The sequence below is a fragment of the Mustela lutreola genome, chromosome 5 (genome assembly GCF_030435805.1).
Source record: "Mustela lutreola isolate mMusLut2 chromosome 5, mMusLut2.pri, whole genome shotgun sequence".
NCBI classification, from domain to species: domain Eukaryota; kingdom Metazoa; phylum Chordata; class Mammalia; order Carnivora; family Mustelidae; genus Mustela; species Mustela lutreola.
Window position 1 is genome coordinate 132,352,911 of NC_081294.1, and position 20,641 is coordinate 132,373,551.

At 34.6% G+C, this 20,641-nt stretch overlaps 1 protein-coding gene across 5 annotated transcripts in view; it reads left to right on the plus strand.

The window, feature by feature from the left end:
- Positions 1 to 20,641, plus strand: part of FER (FER tyrosine kinase) — a 483,097-nt gene that overhangs the window by 303,362 nt on the left and 159,094 nt on the right. For 4 of the 5 annotated variants that reach the window (XM_059175617.1, XM_059175616.1, XM_059175619.1 and 1 more), the window contains 3 exons: positions 1,994 to 2,050; positions 9,130 to 9,245; positions 11,772 to 11,866. In XM_059175617.1, coding sequence (XP_059031600.1) covers positions 1,994 to 2,050; positions 9,130 to 9,245; positions 11,772 to 11,866 — 268 coding nt within the window. Of the gene's footprint in view, positions 1 to 1,993; positions 2,051 to 9,129; positions 9,246 to 11,771; positions 11,867 to 20,641 lie in introns of those variants that run through there. The other variant, XR_009354080.1, reaches the window with a different exon arrangement.

Consider the following 20,641-nt stretch of genomic DNA (forward strand, 5'->3'; position numbering starts at 1 on the left):
TATTTATTTATTTGTTCATTTGTTTATCTTCTTTATCCATTTATCAGCCTGTAGACACTGGGGCTATTTACTTAATTTGGCTATTGTAGATTATTTGTAACCAATTTCTTAAAATTCAGTTGTTTCTCAACTTTTTCCTGAGGTATGAATCCTCTACACAGTTATTTGTTAAATAGATGTAATGCAAAAATGTTTTCCCAGATGTAGTTTGCTGTTTCATTTATCAAATGATGGCCTTTGGAAGAAAACATGTCTATAATTTTGATGAATTACAGTTGTTTCTTCTCTATAGTTAGTGCTTTTTGTGTCCTAAAAATCTTTGCTTACTCTCTTGGTCAAGAAGCTATTTTCTGGAGTGCCTGGGTGGCTTAGTGGGGTAAAGCCTCTTCCTTCAGTTCAGGTCATGATCCCAGGGTCCTGGGATTGAGCCCTGCATTGGGCTCTCTGCTCAGCGGGGAGCCTGCTTCCCTCTCTTTCTCTGCCTGCCTCTCTGCCTACTTCTGATCTCTGACAAATAAATAAATAAAATCTTAAAAAAAAAGAAAAGAAAAGAAACTATTGTCCTGGTCTCCAGGTCATTTTTAACTCTAGCTCTGTATTTAGATTGAAAGACTGTACATGTAAAATATTATTTAAAAAAGTCAATGTGGTTCTCTTTGTTGACCTAGTAGAGGGTGGCAGTCATATATGTTTTACAGTGTTCCAGAAGGTAAAGTGCTTCAAATGGCTGTCCAGAATATTTTTAAACTAAAGTTAGGGTATATTTTTACTTGAAGATACGTGATTAATTGTTGTAAGTCATTCCATAGATCATATTAGATTTCAGTCTGTATAATGGGGGAATGCTACACTTTAACATTTAATAAAAAAATAAACTTATTTATAGAAAATAAGTTTATATATAGAAATATATAGAGAGAAATATTTATATATAGAAATATATTATCCCAGAACTTTTTTTCTTCTCTCTTCCCCCCGCCCATGTTTTTCCTTTCCTTTTTTCTTTCATTTCTTCCTCTCTCCTTTCTTCCTTCATTACTTTTCTGTTTTCTTTTAAAAAAAAAAATCATGTCCTCTTTTAACCTTATGTTATTGTGTAGTTTCCTAGTTGAGATTTTTTAGATGATAAAGTAGTCCTATGTAGTAGTTAGTTCTTGAGATAATAGGATATTCTTTTATAATGGCATGTTTGTATTACTAATCTTGTGTATCCTAGTGATATTGTAGTTGATACTTGTTGCTTTATTATACTACAAGAATGTAGTTGGGAAAGGTGAGGAAACTGCATGTAGTGAGTGTCATAGACACCTATAACTTGTGACCAGTTTACATGTGGAAGATTAGCTCTTAGTAATGTTATCTTAGATGCTCAAGTGGGAATTGGACATTTTGCACTGTACAGTGATATTCTCTCATGAACTTAGGACACAACTGTTATGAAATGATGAAGTAAATGATAGCCAAATTTTATGGTGGGAGGAAAATGCGTGCTATGTTCTAGTTACAAGGATACTACCATTTTGAAGGCTGAGATTTCTGATAGAAGTTAGCAGTAATGTCGATTTTAAAATCCTCTTGTTTAGTAACATTTCTTTTTTTTTTTAAGATTTTATTTATTTATCTGACAGAGAGAGATCACAAGTAGGCAGAGAGGTAGGCATAGAGAGAGAGAGAGAGAGGAGGAAGCAGGCTTCCTGCTGAGCAGAGAGCCTGATGCGGGACTCGATCCTAGGACCCTGAGATCATGACCTGAGCCGAAGGCAGCGGCTTAACCCACTGAGCCCCCCAGGCACCCCCCCCTTTTTTTTTTAGTAACATTTCTTAAACCCGTTTCATAACCTCTTGAAGTCACGACTTGTGAGAATGCTGTTGATTTAATGGTCTGAATGAAATACCCCTTAATTCTCTTGCCCACTGCCTCAAATGGATCTTACACTCAAGAGAAATGCACTCTTTCTTGGGCTAAAACTATTGTTCTCTTTCTTTGCTCTAGGATAAGAAATGGGTTCTCAATCATGAAGATGTCACATTGGGAGAATTACTGGGCAAGGTACGTACGTGGTCAAATGAACTAAATAACCAAAAGTCTTTATAGTGACTGTGCATGCTACGGATTTCTTAGTTTTCTCCAGAGCCTTTCTTGCATTCTAGCACACAGCAAGGCACATTCCCACATGAAGCCAGGAGGACACAATACCACATCTGCTACAAATACTGCAGTGTTCAATGAAACATATGGGTAAAAATCTGTGAAAAGTTTAAGGATGATTCTTGGTTTTTTAAAATAGTATATGTCTGTTTTCCTCTGGAAGGACTTAAACCGTATGAGTTTATTATAGTGTGATAAAACCAAAATTAGTAATTGGAGATGGGAAAGAGACTATAAGGTAATAGAAGTTTAAACACCTAATAGTCCTACTCCATTTGTTTCTGGTTATACAGGATAGCTCAGAAAAAGTGGCATATGCTACTCTCTGATATTTCAGGATTGTGTATAGTTCACAGTATCTAACAGCACTAGATGCATTATTTCATCTAACAACTATGTGAGAAGACAGGTTTCAATATAAAGATTCATGTTATAGGTAGGTCTGGTAGTGGTCAGAGAAGGCAACTTGTATGTGACGAAAGTCCCTTTTTCTTCCAGTCTAGTTTGAAGTTTATTCCAACAAATAGGCCATATGAATGTATATTATGTTGAATAATAATAGTAGACATTTGATCATTAATCAAATGGACTATTTGCAAATTATTAATTGCTGATTCATGATTGAGTCCCAGTAGGTAAATATTAACGTCTTTGTCAATGACTTCATTGATGTTTCTGTTTGAAAGTTTGAATTGAGTATAGTTTCATAGGTGCAGTGTGAAAAATAGTATAAGATACAGATATTGAGAGAAAACGATTACTCATGCTTTTTGAGTGATGAATACTAAAGGCTCAGCATTTTACGTAAAGAGATGATTATTAATTTTTTATTCAAATGTCAACTTGATGAATTGACAAATTTTTTCTTACACCCCCTTTTTAAAATCTCTGATATATATTGATAAAGCAAATCCCTGTTAAAATAATCCATTTTGTAGGATTTTCATATTATTTTAAAATATCCTTTCCATATGGGAGCATTAAATTGCTATTGGAAAGCAGTTTTAATTGACTGCTAATACTTAGTAAGTAAATTATAAAGAATCTCAAGCTAAAAGCAGTAGCTTATGTGTTTATTTCATTTGCATTGCAGTCATCATTCTTAAGGAAGTGTTCCTTCTTTCCATTACTTTAGGTCAGTAACTCAGGAGAAGTAATTGGACCCAAAATTATTACAAATAAATTAAATTTCCATGAAAATACAACTACAAATTATAAAATGAATCACTTACTGAAATAGAATATGTTGAGGAACACTGCTTTTTTAAATGCCAAGAAAAACTATTTTCAGTTAAAGAGAAATATTTCAATTATTTTTATGTTTAGTTTAATATGTGAGATATGGTACATTAGGAAGGATTTTAATCTCTAGATTCTTACTAAAGTTATTTTGAAGAATAATATTTTCTCAATGACAAGGCAGTAGCATGAGGTCATTTTAAATAAATTTAATCATTTTAATAAGACTGCAACTTTAAAGACACTGTATTAGCTTAGTTTCAGCTAATATTTTTGAGTATAAACTGATTTATGATTTAATCTTTTCACTACCTATTCTTAATAAATATTTACAGCATACTCCTTGAGAGTGCATAAGGAAAAAAGAATTAGTCATGGTTTCTATACTGTCAGACTTTGGAATTGTGTAGTTATAGAAGATTGAGGTAGGAACTTTTAACTTTTTTATCCAGCAATATGTAATTAGACTGTACTTGATATATGGTTGGTATTCAAGAAATATTTTATTCACTCCTGAAATATTTATGGGATGTCTCCTTTGTGCTAGGCTCTCTCCTAGACACTCAGGATACATCAGCCTATAAAGGAGACAAATATCTTTGCCCTGTTGGAGCTTATATTTTATCTAGCAGGGGAAGATGGAGAAATTATAAACAATAAATAGCTAAATTTTATATTAGAGGATGCTAAGCCCTGTAAAAAATACAGGGAGATTGGGAGTGCTGTTGGCCAGGGTTGCAATTTTTAATAGAGAGATCTGGGTGTGCTTTATTATAATTGATTACTTTTGTATAAAAAGTTGGAAGGGTTTTAGCCATGAGGACATCTGAGAAAGAGGGTTCTAGGAAAATGGAGTAAGCAATGCGAATTTTCTTTGAAAAGCGGGGCAGACAGTTTGGCTGTAAGTGAGTTCAGTAAGCAGGCAGGAAGGTGACAGGACAGGAAGTGGGTGAAGCAGTGAGGGTGTAAATCATGTAGAACCCTGCAGGCCATTATAATTGCTTTGGCTTTGATTATGTATGAGAAGATGAGTTAGTGGATGACTTTGAGTGGAGGGGTAGCATGATCTTACTTAGTAAAAAGATCACTGTGGCTGTTATGTTGAGTACAGGCTGACAAGTTGGAAGTTTAGGAGGCACTTGCCCTTACCAAAAATAGATGGTAGTTGCTAGATCAGGGTGGTAGCAGGGATGGTGGTAGAAACTTGTAAGTTCTGGTTGTTTTTGATGTTGAACCAACTAAATATCCTAATGAAGTCCATGCGGGGCATGAGAGAAGGGGAGGTCAGTGTAGGTGCAGTAAGTTTGGGGGGAATAAATTTAGGAGTTAGGTTTTGGATGTATTAAGTTTTGTCTGTTTGTCAAATGGAGAGTCTGGGAAGATAGCTGGCTCTCAAGTCTGGAGTTTAAAAAAGTAGTCTGGATCAAAAGTACAAATTTGCAGTTGTAGCATATATTTTTGGTAGTTATATATAGATGTTAAGATTTTTAATTGGAATGTATTTGATATATAATGTGTACATTTAAGGTGCACAGTATACTAAATTGATAGGCCATTGTAGTGGTATTTAGCATCTCTAGCACATTATGTTTTTTTTTTTTTTTTTTTTTTTTTTTGGCGGCTGAAAAGTTGTAGCCTCTTAGCAAGTTTGCTTATAATATAATAGTATTTGTATTCACTATCTTGTACATTAGATTTCTAGTGCTTACTTCTCAAAAGTTCAGTTAGTACCCTTAGACAGTATCAGTCCTATCTGCCCCCCTTCCCCATTCTTTGTAACCTCCATTTTACTCTCTGTTTTTATGAGTGTGGCTTTTTTGGATTTCATAAATGTGATAGTATATATAGTATTTATCTTTCTTTATGTGATTTATCATAATGTGCTCAACTTTTATCTGTGGTATTGCAAATGGCAGGATGTCCTGCTTTTTCATGGTTGAATGACATTACTTTGGATATATACCATATATCGATGGCATTTAAAGCCATATGACCAGTTGAGCTCAGTAATGGAGTAGGTCTCTATCAGAAGAGAGGATGGAGACTGAACCCTGGTCACTATTATAATAGGCTTCAGACAAGAGATGCAGTCACCAAAAGAGGCTAAGAAAGAGAAATCAATTACAAAGGTTAAAAAAAAAAAAAACCCAGAAGATAAGATATCTTGGAAGCCAAAAGAAGAGAGTATATCAAGGAAAACAGAGTAATCAATGCTGTTAGATTCTGCTAATAGGTCAAATGAGATGATGACTGGGAATTCACTATAGACTTTAGTAAGGAGATGGCCACTGGTGACTCAGCTGAGCAGTTTCCTGGGAATGATTTAGAAAAAATCATTCCAGAAAGCCAGATTAATAGATGAAGAGAGAATGGATGGGGAGGAATTAGAGATAGCAAGAACGAAACTCGTTCAGGCTTTGTTGCAAAAGGAAGCATAGATATGTGGTGGTAGTTTCAAGAGAATGAATTGTGTTGCTTTTTACCCTGAGAGACACAACAGCATGATGGTTTGCAGTTGGGAATAAGCTAGTGAAAAACAGACTGTTTTAGTAGGAGAGATGAGAATTGCTGGAGCAACATTAAGAGCCCTCTAGAGGGTTGTCCTCATGAATTTAAAGTGAAACCAGTCAGTGGGGTGTGGATTTTCTTCAGCCACATTTAGCTGCATAGGTGCAGAGTAGGCAGAGTGTTGAGTTTAATCAGGATTGTAGATTTGACAAGGGAGTTTAATAGATGAAGATCAACAGTGAAGTTGAGAAATGTACAGTAAGCAGAATGTATATCAGCAATTGCTGACTATAGAATTTAAGGACGTTAAGGGGGTGTTGAATAATGAAAGCAGTAAGAGCTAAAGATTTGGAAGTTCCTGAGTAGTTAAAGGATTTTTGGAGTCTGGATACTAAAGGAAGTAAGCTACAAAAGTAGAAGCCAGCTAGAAGATGGGATGAATAAAATGGGTACTACAGGGGAGTTACATTATTGGCGGTGGCAAAGTTGTTCTCTTTTGTTTTTATTTAGAGCGGGGGAAGGGGCAGAGGGAGAGAGAGAATCTTAAGCAGGCTCCATGTCCAGCACAGAGGCATGGAGACCAATTGAGGGCTTTATCTCAAAAGATCAATATCATGACCTGAGCTGAAATCAAGAGTCAGACACTTCACTGAGCCACCCAGGTGCCCTGGCAGTGGCAAAGTTTAAGGCATCATCCTAGAAAAAATAGGTTGGAGTATAAGATTACTGGAGAAATGATGTTCAGAGGACCCTGAGGGTTTGAAGTATTGGAAGGTACTTTAAGTGTCTATTGAAATGGACAGGAATTAAGACAAGAGTAACCCTGAATACTGTGTCCTAGGGGTTAAATTGTTAATAAACAAAAGAAGATACTTTCAAATCAGTAGTGTTAGCTATGGTAAGGGACAGTGGATATATAATGAAATTATAAGGTTTCAGAGCTTGGTTTTGGGAATGCAGGACGGAAAATGGTTTGACAAGGAGCTAGTTGAATACTCTATTATCATCTCCAGGCCAGTGGGAGAAGGGAAAGTGAAAGGGGAATCACAACTTAAGTTCAGAAGGCAAAAGGAAGCTCAGCCACCATTTCACTGCTCAGGTGAGAGCCAAGTTTGTGAGAACAAAAATGTGAAGAGAATCGCCAAAGAATACAATGACAATAAAATATTGATGATGGTGGACCATGAATTCAGAATGAATGAATTCCGAAATAGAACTAACTTCCAATCCAGCAATCGCATTACTTGGTATTACCCAAAGAATACAAAAATAATAATTGAAAGGGATACACGCACCCCAATGTTGTAGCAGCATTATTTACAATAGCCAAGATATGGAGGCCACCCAAGTGTCTATTGATTAATGAATGGATAAAGAAGATGTGATAAATATATACAGTGGAATATTATTCAGCCATAAAAAAAAAGAAATCTTGCCATTTGCAACAACATGGATGGATCCTGAGGGTATAATGCTAAGCAAATCAGAGAAAGATAAATACCATATGATTTCACTCACGTGTGGGATTTAATAAACCAAATGAACAAAGGAAAAAGAAAAGGCAAATCCAAAAAAACCCAGATTTTTAACTGTAAAAACACAAACAGATGGTTACCAGAGGCAGGTGAGAAGGGGATAGGTGATATAGGCGAAGGGGAGTAAGATACACTTACCAGGGGATGCCTGGGTAGCTCAGGCGTCCCCTGGTAAGTTAACTAAGTTGGTTAAGTGGCTGCCTTTGACTCAGGCCATCATCGCAGTGTCCTGGGATCGAGTCCCACATTGGTCTTCTTGCTTGGCAGGAAGCCTGCTTCTCCCTCTGCCTCTGCTGCCACTCTGCCTGCCTGTGCTCTCTCTCTCTCTCTGACAAATAAAGAAATAAAATCTTAAAAAAAAAAAAGTACACTTATTGCTATGGGTACTAAGTAATGTGTGGAATTTCTGAAGCACTACATTGTATATCTAAAACTAACATAACACTGTTAACTACACTAGAATTTAAAAAATTTTTAAAAAGTTTCTGCTGACAGAAATTAGATGTAAATAAATGTACAGTTATAAAAATATACATTGAAATAAATATTTTAGTAATTTTAAATTTAATAATGACATAAAACTTGGACACCTTGAACTGTTGATTGAGAGTTAAATTGCTCAGGGCTCCTGGGTGGCTCAATTGGTTCAGTATCTGACTCTTGATTTCGGCCCATGGAATGTTCTGGGGACTTCACAAGGAATCCGCTTGAGATTCTCTTCCTTTTGTCCCTCCCCCTGGTCATATGCATTCTCTGTCTTTCTCTCTCTCTAAAAAAATGAAATAATAATAAGAATAATAAATCTTTTTAAAAAAAAGTTACATTACTCCTAAACTCAAACCCAGTAACTAGCAGAGTCCTAGTTCAGTTACTTCTTGCTCAACAATAGTGTTGAAGCTTATTAGAAGGCTTGCATATTAGGATTATAGTTATGTAAAAGATATATAAACATACATAAAAACTTGAACACTAAAAACTAGTTATTGTATTAGGTTTATAGATCTTCTTTGTCGTATTTGGTTTTATATTAATAGTAAAAAACAAATGACCCCAAAGTTGAAATAAGGCATGTTAAGTCAAAGTGGGTTAGAGCCATAGCATGAGGTTAGGGATTTATACATTTGATAGAAACTCAACATGGGTGACCATGGCATTTGGGTAAGCACTTCCTCTTCCTCGGTGCCTTTCTAAGATGGACAGTCCTTGATCTGCCTGGTTCTGTTGCCTCTCCCTTATTCCCTGACACTCTTCAACTGACATTCAGCTTTAGGGATCCATACCAAGTCTCCTCATGGAGTCTTTGCTTTATCTTGAAACATTAATTGATAACTTCTTAATCTAATAAAAATTTAGAGCTTGGGGGTAATGAGTACTACGAGACATGAAACTTAAATACTTCGGATGGCTTCACTTTGAGTTTCTCCTTTTATCCAAGTCTCTCAGAATTTTTTTCCCTTTTTTCTTTTTTGGTTTTCCTCAAGCTTCAGTCTCTCAAATGGTGGGTGGGTTGAGTACTATTTTTAAAGTTGGAGGGTTGGAAAGAGCAACATTTCCAGTCTTTGTCTCCACTTAGGATTCTGAATAAAGCTAACAGAATACTTGGAATACAAAACTCATTATTATGTGCTTTCCTTGTATTTTGCAAAGATTGATGTGTCTGTCTTATATCCTAAACAGTAAATGTGTTTGTATTTTCAGGGAAATTTTGGTGAAGTATATAAGGGCATATTAAAGGATAAAACTGCTGTTGCTGTTAAAACATGTAAAGAAGATCTTCCTCAGGAACTGAAAATTAAATTTTTACAAGAAGCCAAGTGAGTTTGTAAAAGTTATATTCAACATGTATTTATAAGTTAATACTATAACTTAAATGTAAAGTTTGGAATTAAATTATGATTTACTGAATAGAAGTAAGCACTTTTAGAATGTTGATAAGGAAGCACTTAATCAGTGTAGAAACGAAAAGTTTGTTTTTGAACTAGACTATATATTAGTTACACAATCACAGCCAAAAGAACCAGATGCTAAAAAACAGTGTATTCTTCAATATTGGTATACTGCAATATTTTTTGCTTTTATCACATAAAAATATACATAGGCATGTATATATGCAATGTTATGGTTGTCTTTATAATAAAAATATTACTGTATTCTATATACAAATACATAATTTATGTATATATATTTAGATACACATAATTATATCTATCTAACCTTCCTTAGACGTTTTCAGTTGATAGTCTTTACTGAGCTGTTACCTTTCTTTTCTGAGAACTTCAGATTTCGTCTTCAACTCATTGTTGGGCATTTGTTCCAAAATCTGCACATTGTTTTTTTCCTAATCTTCTAGGATGATGGGCTAAAATTTAATGTTCCAACTTGCTATCACTGTATTGCGTGTGGTTAACACTGTTCTGTTAGTGGCAAAAGCCAGTATATACAACACAGCACAAAACAAAAGCCAATATATACAACACAACACAAAACAAATCCAAGATGTTTTGGACAGAGTAAGGATGAACACTCATTCTGAGATGCATGGATACATGGATGGGAATGAAAGAGACTACACAGAGATTTGTGTTGTAAAGGGAGAAAGGGAAAGGTGCGTGTATGTGCGCGCACATGTGGATATATGTTTCTATCATGGCATAGTGTGTAAAATTGAAGTTCCTACATAGGGGAGAGAGGAGAGAAATGCAGACGACCAAGATGATGGTAACCAGAGAACTAAGTGCATAGGTTGGAGCATTTTGATGTACATTTCTCCATTCATTATCTAAAAATGAATATTGGTAACAATGTATTAACCTAGTTGGATGCATTTATTAAATATTGTCATAGAATCAAGTTGTAAACTTTCTAAAGGTACATTTTTGGAAGGTCAAAAATATGCTATGATAAAGGTATGCTATCACAAAAGAAATTCACAAAAGAACTATGAACATTTTGTAGGTATTCATAGGCTTTCTTAAGGTACAAGATTATATCTTATGTTATTTTGAAAAAGTTAATTTTCATGCTCTCTAATTTGTGATTGTTTTACTACAAAATAAAGTATTAAACTTCCTAAAGTGGAAAAGCCCATTTTCTAAAGTGGAATTATGAATTTCTAGGTAAAAAATGAGAGTTGTATCCTTGAAGTCCCAAGTTTCTTTAATAGACCATAGAGAGCTATATATTTAGATACTTAATATTGAGTTCAGGCTGGCTATTTTGTGGACTTTCTTTACTAAGCAGTTTCCAACCTAAGAAATGACATTTTGGATTAAAGTCAAACATTCTAAGACTTCCTTTTTAATTCCTCATAAAAGTTGTAAGCTCGATGTCGGTGACAATAATTTCCTTATCTCTAGAATTTTTCCCACTCTATCTTTTCCCTTATAAATCAATATATATTTTCAATCTAAAGCATTTTTCTTAGTTATCTCCCCTTTGGTTGGAGTTGTACAAAACATTTATAAACTGTTTGTCTTTCTCCCAAAGGTTATTTTTTTCATTCTCTTAGGAAAGAAAACTGCATTTTCAAAGATGAGTGAATTTATAACTATCTCAATAGGATAATCTCGAATAAAATTTGGTAACAAATATTCAGGATAAATAGGCCTATAAGGGAATATAATTTATTTTTAACTTATGCTTGGAGTGCCATGGATGAGCTGTGCTACTTTTATAGCCCTCTGATGAAATTTTGCCTTTCTCCAAGCAAAGTCCCCTCTGCTTCAGCTGAAGTCTACATTGAAACTGTTACTTACCTAGTTTTCATCTTTAGCCACTTTCCTCAAAACTTTTGAGTTTTTACCATTTTGAAATTGATTGTGTTCATCAAGATAATATTTTATAAAATTTAATGAGATGATTAGTCTATAGCATTTACCAATACAAATTGAGTTCTTATTTAGGTATTTTCAATCAAGTGTGTCCTAAAACAGAACAAAACAAAAAGATGCAACTCTAGCAGCTTACAGTTTCTGGCCCATTAATACTTGTCAATTATGCTTTTGTGGTAGCGGCTAAAACGAGATACTTTGAAGGGAGTTGTACATGTTTGAGACTAAGTAAGTTGTTCATACTTAGCATGGTTGTTAGTATTCAGAGTGAATAGTACTTTTTATATGAAAATTTAATTGGATTAAGGAGAATTGACTCATGTACCTGTAGTTTGTCAATATTTATCCAAACTTGTATACATCCCACCATTTATCGTACTTTGGCTTCATACTGAAGTTTTAAAAGAGAATTGTGTTGAGTAAAGTATATTCTACTTGGGCACACTATTCATGACGATTTAATGCTTTAGTGTTTAAATGATAACTATTTTTTACACTTCTCTCATCCAGAATTCTCAAGCAATACGATCATCCCAATATTGTCAAACTTATAGGCGTTTGCACACAAAGACAGCCTATCTACATCATTATGGAATTGGTTCCAGGTAATGATTTTAGAAGTTTCTTCGATGACATTTTAATGTCATGTTTTATTATTTTTATATGTTTGGTCTTTTTTATTTCTCCTTGTAAAGTTCTCAGCAATTTTGTTTAACATTTTCCTGATGACAGAGAGCTGTACACATGCTTGATATTTTTATACTCTATATTACTTTGCTGTTGTCTAGAAATGTCATCCAAGAGGAGGATATATATATATATTTTAAGAGGAGATATATTATTACAGTGGGATTACACATGGAATTTAGTTATGTATGTTTTTGTTAGAAAAGCTGTTTATAAAAATAGTCTACTTGGTTTGACTTTATAACAATGGTAGTACTATCTTACATTTTGTTCATTGTATATTATTTTCCAGGTACAATACCACACATCCTCTTGTTTGGCTGTATATAAAATTCCATCGTGTTTTAAATCCTTTATGAACTATCTTTCATAAGCAAACCAAAGAAAAAGTAATCTTTTGAGGAATTTGTCTTGTATTTCTTTTTGGTCACTTTGACCACCTCTAGGTCTTATGGTTAACCATTTTTGCCAACAAACAAGGATAGCTTTTGACTGATAGAGTATATTTTTAAGTTTCTTTCACTGTATATCCTCTTTTGGTAGAAAATATAATTAGCGGTAAAATTTGATTTTGGTAAAAATATATACAGTGTTTAGTAATTGACAAAGATTTGTTTCAACCAGTATTTGGTCATTTAAAAAGAAATTTAAAGGAACATGAAAAATATTTCTAACTAGAAATATACAGTAAATAAACCTGATATTATAGATTGCTCATTAAATATTGCTCACATAAGTATTCTATTAAGGATAGTTGCTCTCATTTTTATCCCATTGGTTTGCTTGCTATTGCAATATAGTTCTTAATAATACTATGTACCTGCAGGATTTAGGATCATCAACGTCATCTTCATCCTCATCAAGGTAGCACTGTTAGGTACATTGTATGTTTGCATGGCTTATGCTATTTATGATCCGTCCCTTAAAGTAGCTTTCAATGTATTTATGAAATATGATAGATTACAGTCTAAAATTTAAAAAAAATAATTGAATAGCTACAGTTTTAACCAAATGATACTATATACATATAAATAGTCAGATTAGTGCAAATGAAGTCCCCAGTTAATAAGGGATGTAACTGAGAAACTTAGATTTGAAAGGTGGGGCAGAGTTGGTAAGGAGAGGTGATTTTGGTCTTAGGAAGGGTGGATGACAAATACCAGAGAGTAGGTACAAATTGAACAAAAGAAGATAGCTTTGCAGGAGAGGCAGGGAAATGTTTACCTGACACTAATAACCTGTATTGATAATTTTTAAAGGAATGAGAATAATGAACTACATTAGAAAACTGAAAATGTAATGAAAGAAAATTAAAAGTAAAAATTTCCCACTCAGTAATCTAAGCCTTTCCAAAGTTAATTATTATCTAATTGTGTGTGTGTGTTTATGTGTGTATGTGTGTTTCAAAGAAAATATTTAATACAAATACCTGATTTTTATGCACGTTCTTTAAATTTAATTATAGAGACATACTCTAATACTTTTCAGGTCTTTTTTCTTATTAATATAACTTAGAGTTTCATTGTTTCATATTCATCCATATAGTTCTATCTTTTCTTTGTAATAGTTTCAGAGCATTCCATTTTATAGATTTGTGTAATTTTAATCAATCTTCTAGTTACGGATACTTTGGTTGTTTCTGTTTATATATATAGTTTTGTTTTGTTTTTTTACAAATGATGCTGAATTAATATATTTGGATATTAAGAAGCATTTTGAACTATATAGGGTAAATTTTTAGCAATGAGATTGTTGGGTGCAAGTTAATGTGCATTTTGACTTATAGTAAATGTATTAGCTTTCTTTTGCTGTGTAGCAGATGATCACAACCCGACAGCTTTAATCCATATCCATTTATTACCTCATAGTTCTGCAGAATACAAACATAGGCAATCTTGATTGTGTTATCTGCTCAGGATATCATAAAGCCAAAAATCAGGATTTCAGGCTAAGTTCTTCTCTGGAGTCACTGGAGGAATTCACTACCAACCTCCTATTGGTTAGTGGCAGAATTCTGTTCCATGCAGCTGAGAAATGGTCTAAGGTTCTCTCTTTTTGCTTGCTGTCAGCTGAAGGCATTTCCCACCTCACCTTTTTTCCTTTTCCCATGGTGTCTCCATCTTCAGACCCAGCATGTCACATCTTTCAAGTATTCTTATTTTAACTTCCTCTTCTATTACCAGCTAGAGAATATCCTTTTTTGAAAGATCTCATGTGATTTGATTAAGCTCCCATGGTCAGTTTCCCATCTTTAGGTCACCTGTGCCGTATGACAAATAATTAGGGAGGTGATATCTAATCATGTTCACATGTTCCAGGGCTTAAGGTAGATCGTTTTTGGGAGGCCATATTCAAAATCTGCCTTAGCACAATAGATTTTGCTAAATTTTTTCAGGCATTAGTTGCAGCATGGAATCTGAAACCACTTTGATGAACTTTTCATACTCTAATATGCTAACTCCATTAGTTGAACTTGCACTTTTTAAAAGATTATTTTTCTTGAAAGAGAGAGAGTGTTTGTTTGTGTGTGGATAAGCAGGGGGAGAGGGAGCAGGGATCTCGATGTGGGGCTCTATCCCTGGACCCTGGAATCATGACCTGAGTTGAGGACAGTTGCTTAACTGACTGAGTCACCCAGGCACCCCATGAACTTGGAATTGAATATATCTTTTATCTGTGTATGATTTTGTAGCATCATGCTTCATCATTTGGGATATATCAGGTGACCAGGTTATGCAGGTCCTCAAAGAGTGACCTAAATCATTATACAACATCAAAAGATGACATTTCTTAATGTCATCATAGTCTTATTAGACAAGTAATGAGAAGCTATCAAGTTCATGATGACAAATGCATGTTTTCCAAAACTTTAATTTTCACTTGAAAGCTTAGATTTTTATCACTGACAACAAAAACTTCCAGGGTTTGTTTTCTCCCCCTTGAATTTTTTCAGCAATAAAAAGGAATGAACTATTGATATACTTTACAAAATGGATGAATCTCAAAATTATGCTAAATGAAAGAAACCAGATGAGAAAAAAAGAAGAGTGAACAGATGGCACATCAGTGGTTGCTTGCTTCATTATTTGAGAAAATGGCTATCAAATATCTCATTTTAATTTTTTTTTTTTTTTGAGAGCGAGAGAATGTGTGCATGCATGAGTTGGGGGAGGAGGGGAGAGGAGGAGGGAGAGAGAGAATCTTAAATCTTAAGCAGGCTCCAGGATCAGTGTGGAGCCCAACGCTCAATCTCACAACACTGAGATCATGACCTGAGCAGAAATCAAGAGTCGGATATTTAACTGACTGAGCCACCCAGTAGCCCCTTAAATATCTAATTTTTAATCAGTGTAATTTTTCATTTATTCTTTTTGGAAAACACTTTGATATAATAACATTTTATATATGATACTTTATTATCTCTGTATTAACTTATGCATACCTTCTTTACTCCTGTCCCAGTCAACCACTGATTTGCCTTCTGTTCACTCTATGTGAGTTTGTATTTCTAGAGTTCAATATAAATGGAATCATATAGTCTATATATTTTTTCTGCTGGTTTCTTTTATTTAGCATAATTTTGAGATTCATCCATTTTGTAATGTGTATCAATAGATCATTCCTGGGCGCCTGGGTGGCTCAGTGGGTTAAGCCGCTGCCTTCGGCTCAGGTCATGATCTCAGGGTCCTGGGATCGAGTCCCGCATCGGGCTCTCTGCTCAGCAGGGAGCCTGCTTCCCTCTCTCTCTCTCTGCCTGCCTCTCCATCTACTTGTGATTTCTCTCTGTCAAATAAATAAATAAAATCTTTAAAAAAAAAAAAAAAAAAAAAAAAAAAAAAAAAAAAAAAATAGATCATTCCTTTTTATTGCTGAGTAGAGTTACCTCAAAGGAATATACCAATTTATCTATTCAGTTAATAGACTTTTGAGTTGTTGGGCAACTACAAGTGAAGCTGCTGAGAATATCCATGTACATTCTGTATGATTCCAAACAGATGGCATTCTAGAAAAGGGAAAATCATAGAGGGAGTTAAAAGTTCATGGGTTGCCAGGGGTTATGGAGGAGATAGGGCTGAACAGGCAGAACACAGGAGAGTTTAAGATACTGAAATTACCACATATAACAGTGAATACATGCCATTTATTTTTGTCCCAATTCATAGAATGTACAAACCAAGAGTGAATCATAATGTAAACTGTGGACCTTAGAGGGCACTGATGTGTCAGTATAGGTTCATCAGTTGGAATAGATGTGGTTGTCTTTGAAAGTGTAAGGATCTTTGTCTTCCTTACTTCTGTATTCACTTAGCTCCTTCCTCTTTCCTGTCCAACATTCTGTGACACATGCATGGTCAGTAAGAGGCCAAAGAGGGTAGTGGTGGAGCTCTTGAATTCTGGCAAGTATTAGTGAGAGTGTGAAGAAAACCAAATTCCTCGTACATTACTGCTGGAATGTAAAATAACAGCCACTTTGGCTATTTCTCAGAAAGTTTCTCAAAAAGTTACACATAAATTTTCCATGTAAACTGTTTTGATCCTAGGTATTTACCCAAGAGAATTGAAAATATTTGTCAGTAGAACTGTATGCAGATGTTCATAGCAGCATTATTTATAATAGCTGAAAAGTAGAAATAACCTAAATGTCCATTAACTGATAAACCAATTTACAACGTAGTCTATCCCAACAAAAGATACTATTAGGCAATACAGAGAAATGAGGTAATACACAGTGCTGTATACAGGAGCCTCTAAAACCATATGCTAATTGAAACAAGTCCGATGTCGGAGACTGCATGTTGTTATGATTCCATTTCTATGAAATGCCCAGAAAGACATCTATAAGTAAAGGGGATTTATGGTTTTTTAGGGCTGGGGGTTCTCATGGGATTGACTATACACTTAGTTCTTGAACAACCTGGGTTTGTACTTTGTGCGTCCATTTATTATGCAGATTTTTTATAGTATGTAAACATATTTTTCTTATGATCTTAAGTTTTTTCTCTAGCTTTATTGTAAAACTACAGCATATGATACATATAACACGTAAAATATTTTAATCAACCAATTATTATTAAGGCTTCTGCTCAATAGTAGGTTGTTAGCAGTTTTTGGGAAATCCATAGTGGATTTTCCAGTGGGATGCTTCTAAACCCTGTTATTTAAAGGCCAGCTGTTTACTGGTATGAGAGAGTTTTTTTTGACATGATGAAAATGTCTCCGCTGGATTGTGGTGACAGTGCACACTTGTAAAATTGTCAAAACTCATTGAGTTGTACATTAAGTTGGACAAATTTTATTTACAAAAACTGAACTTTAGTACGGCTTTTTAAAAAATAAAAAAGCCCAAGAGCCAGGCAGTGTTGTGTGACCTTGCTCAACCGACATAATTCTTCTATGCCTTGGTTTTCTTGCCGGTTAAGTAAAATTAATAGGGTTGTTGTAAGGTGTAATGTACTATGACTTTATGTAAAAACATATATACACATTCTGTATCTCTCTATATTGTGTAGCACTTCACACATGACCACTTTGTGTTCTCGTCATCATAAATTTTATTATTTTCCAGTTGGATAAAAGAAAAAGGTGATTGATTAAAATCTCTGCTATAATCTAGCCAAAACTGACCCAAACTCTAAACCTGCCCTTGCTCCTGCCCCTAACTCTACTACTAACCCTAGATGTTCTAGCCAGCAATGATTGAGAACAAATTGAGAAATATAACGTAAGTTTTCAATTCTTCTCTTTCCACCATCATGTGTGACTGTTCTGTTGATATGTTTTATATTTAGCTTTCAAGAATCTTTCCTTATTATGTAAAACTCAAGTGATTAGATTAGATAACCTCTGAATTTTAGTACTAACCTGTATTATTTTAGTTGTTAGGAAAATGTTTCTTAAGTTTGAAATCTCAGTTCTCAGACTACTTCAAGATAGTATCTTTCCATTTTTTCCTCTCTTTATGAAAGGTGTGATGAGGAAATAACCAGCTAGTTTTCATTTTCGTTTATATAAAAGTAGTATAATATACATTCTTACACAATATTTTATAGTTGTCAAAGCACTTTAATATTAGTTCATTTGTTCTATCAGGCTGTATTGTTATCTTCATTTACAAATAAGCTAAATTAAGTTCAGGAAGCTGAAAGTGGCTTGTCAGCATGAGTTAAATAGCAAGTAAGAAAATAGTACTCTATTTTGTTATGTCATTCAATTTATAAGTGGGTCAAAATATGTAATCCTTACATGAATTGAAAATACAAATGAAAATTTAAGCTAACCGTCTATGCAAGGTCTCCTATGGGAAAATACATTAATCCCTCTTCCATAATTTCTCAACCTTGTGCACAGATAAGTAAATAGCTTATTGCAGTAAACAGGAAAATTTTTGTTTGAGTTACTTTTTTCTCTGCTGGGAATCAAGCTGTAAAGGGAAGATTTAGAAAACTGGTAGGTTAAAGCAAGATTTAATAAATGCTTAGTGTCTAATGTGCATGCCATTTCAAAACTGTATTATGCAGAGACGTAATATGCTCCTGTTCTCGTCAGATAACTGAGCCCTTTGAAATCATAAATCCGAAATCTACTTGAACCAGAGTAATGTTTAAAGAGATTAGAAGCATTTGAGGATTCAAGTTTAAAGTGAATACTCCAAGATGATCCTGTCTTCATTCGAATCGTCTCTTGAATTACAAATACTTTATTTACTCACTTGCTCATAGGTTGCTGGATAAGTAAAATCAAACAAAAGGCAATTCTAAATGGCACTAGGAAAAACTAAAAACAAAAACAAAAAGCTCTAATATGCTAAAAAAAATCCTCTCCATTTTATTTTACAAACATGTTTATTACTTAGAAATTGAAATGAGGGGCTCCTAGGTTCCTCAGTCAGTTAAGTGCCTGACTCTTGATTTTGGCTCAGGTCATGATCTCAGGGTCATGAGTTCCAGCCCTATATAGGGCTCCGTGCTCAGCAAGGAGTCTGCTTGGGATTCTCTTCCTCACCCTCTGCCACTCCCACTCACACTCTCTTTCTCTCTAAAAATAAATAAATCTTTTTTAAAAATAGAAGGAAATTATGAGAGAAAGTTTTAAAGTGACAAGCATAACTTAATATTTATGGTCCAGGCAGCTATCATTTATTTTCATATATGTGGTTAAATTAGGGCTGCCACCAATTCCTGGCTAAAGAGAAGATGAAGCACCTTAACCTCTAAATGTAACAATGTTTCTGCAGATACTGAGTATAGGAGATTAATTTTAGTAAGCCCTAGAAAATGTCCGTCTCCACCTCCTTTTACTAAAGACTTGTAATTGCCCCCTTCTTTCTGATCTGGTATTCTCTCTGAATTCAGAACTTTCTGGAATCAAATAATAAATTATCTGGTGCATGCCTTAGCTCACACAGATCCTGCCCTTTAGGGGTCTTCAAATTTATCTTCATTTTAAAATGACTTATGGATTTGAAACTTTCAGAATTATTAAAGTTTTTTTTTTTTTTAACCAGGTTTTAGATAACATCAAAATATATCTCCCCTCTATAACATGTTTAAAAAATGAGTTCATAGGGGTGCCTGGGGGGCTCAGTCAGTTAAGTGGTCACATTCGGCTCAGGTCATGATCTCAGGGTCCTGGGACAAGATTCTGCTTCTCTCTCTGCACAACCCCCTCCCTGCCCCTGCCCATGCTCATGCACTTTCTGTCTCTCTCTGAAATAAATAAATAAAATCTTTTTTAAAAAATTGAGCTCCTATAGTTTATATGGTCTAGAGATTTTTGATGTAGAAATCACAACATGATTTTTTTTTTTTTTGGTCTTCTAAATATGTTTAACCTCTCAGTTGAAATATTTTCATCATCAAAATTTCTTTTAATTTAGTTGTGGGGTTGAAACTCTTGGTTTCAGATCGGGGCGTGGTCTCAGGGTCTGCACTCAGCACAGCGTGTGCTCCAGATTCTTTCTCCCTCTTCCTCTCCCACCCCCTGTTCACATGTGTGCGCTCTTTCTCTCTCCCCTTCTTTCTCCAAAATAAATAAATGGAGGGCTCTGGGTGTCTGAGTTGGGTAAATGTCTGCTCTGGTCATGATCTCAGGGTCCTGGGATGGAACACAGAGCACTGAGCATCTGGCTCCCTGCTCAGTGGGAGTCTGCTTCTCCCCCACCCCTACTTATGTTCTCTCTCTCTCAAATAAATAAAATCTTTAAAAATAAGTAAAATAAATATGATCTCCCTGATATGAGGAAGTGGTGATGCAACATGGGGGCTTAAGTGGGTAGGAGAAGAATAAATGAAACAAGATGGGATTGGGAGGGAGACAAACCATAAGTGACTCTTAATCTCACAAAACAAACTGAGGGTTGCTGGGGGGAGGGGGTTTGGGGGAAGGGGGTGAGATTATGGACATTGGGGAGGGTATGTGCTTTGGTGAGTGCTGTGAAGTGTGTAAACCTGGTGATTCACAGACCTGTACCCCTGGGGATAAAAATATATGTTTATAAAAAATAAAAAATTAAAAATATAAGTAAAATAAATAGATAAAATCTTTAAAAATAAATCACTTCAGATGATAATTTCTATGGGTAATTTCACTAATTTTTGCTGGGATGTTAAATTTTTTAGGAAATAAACCTTTTACCTGTCTGACTCATAATGACATTTTATATATGTGATTTTGGTGGGGTTTTTTAAAATTTT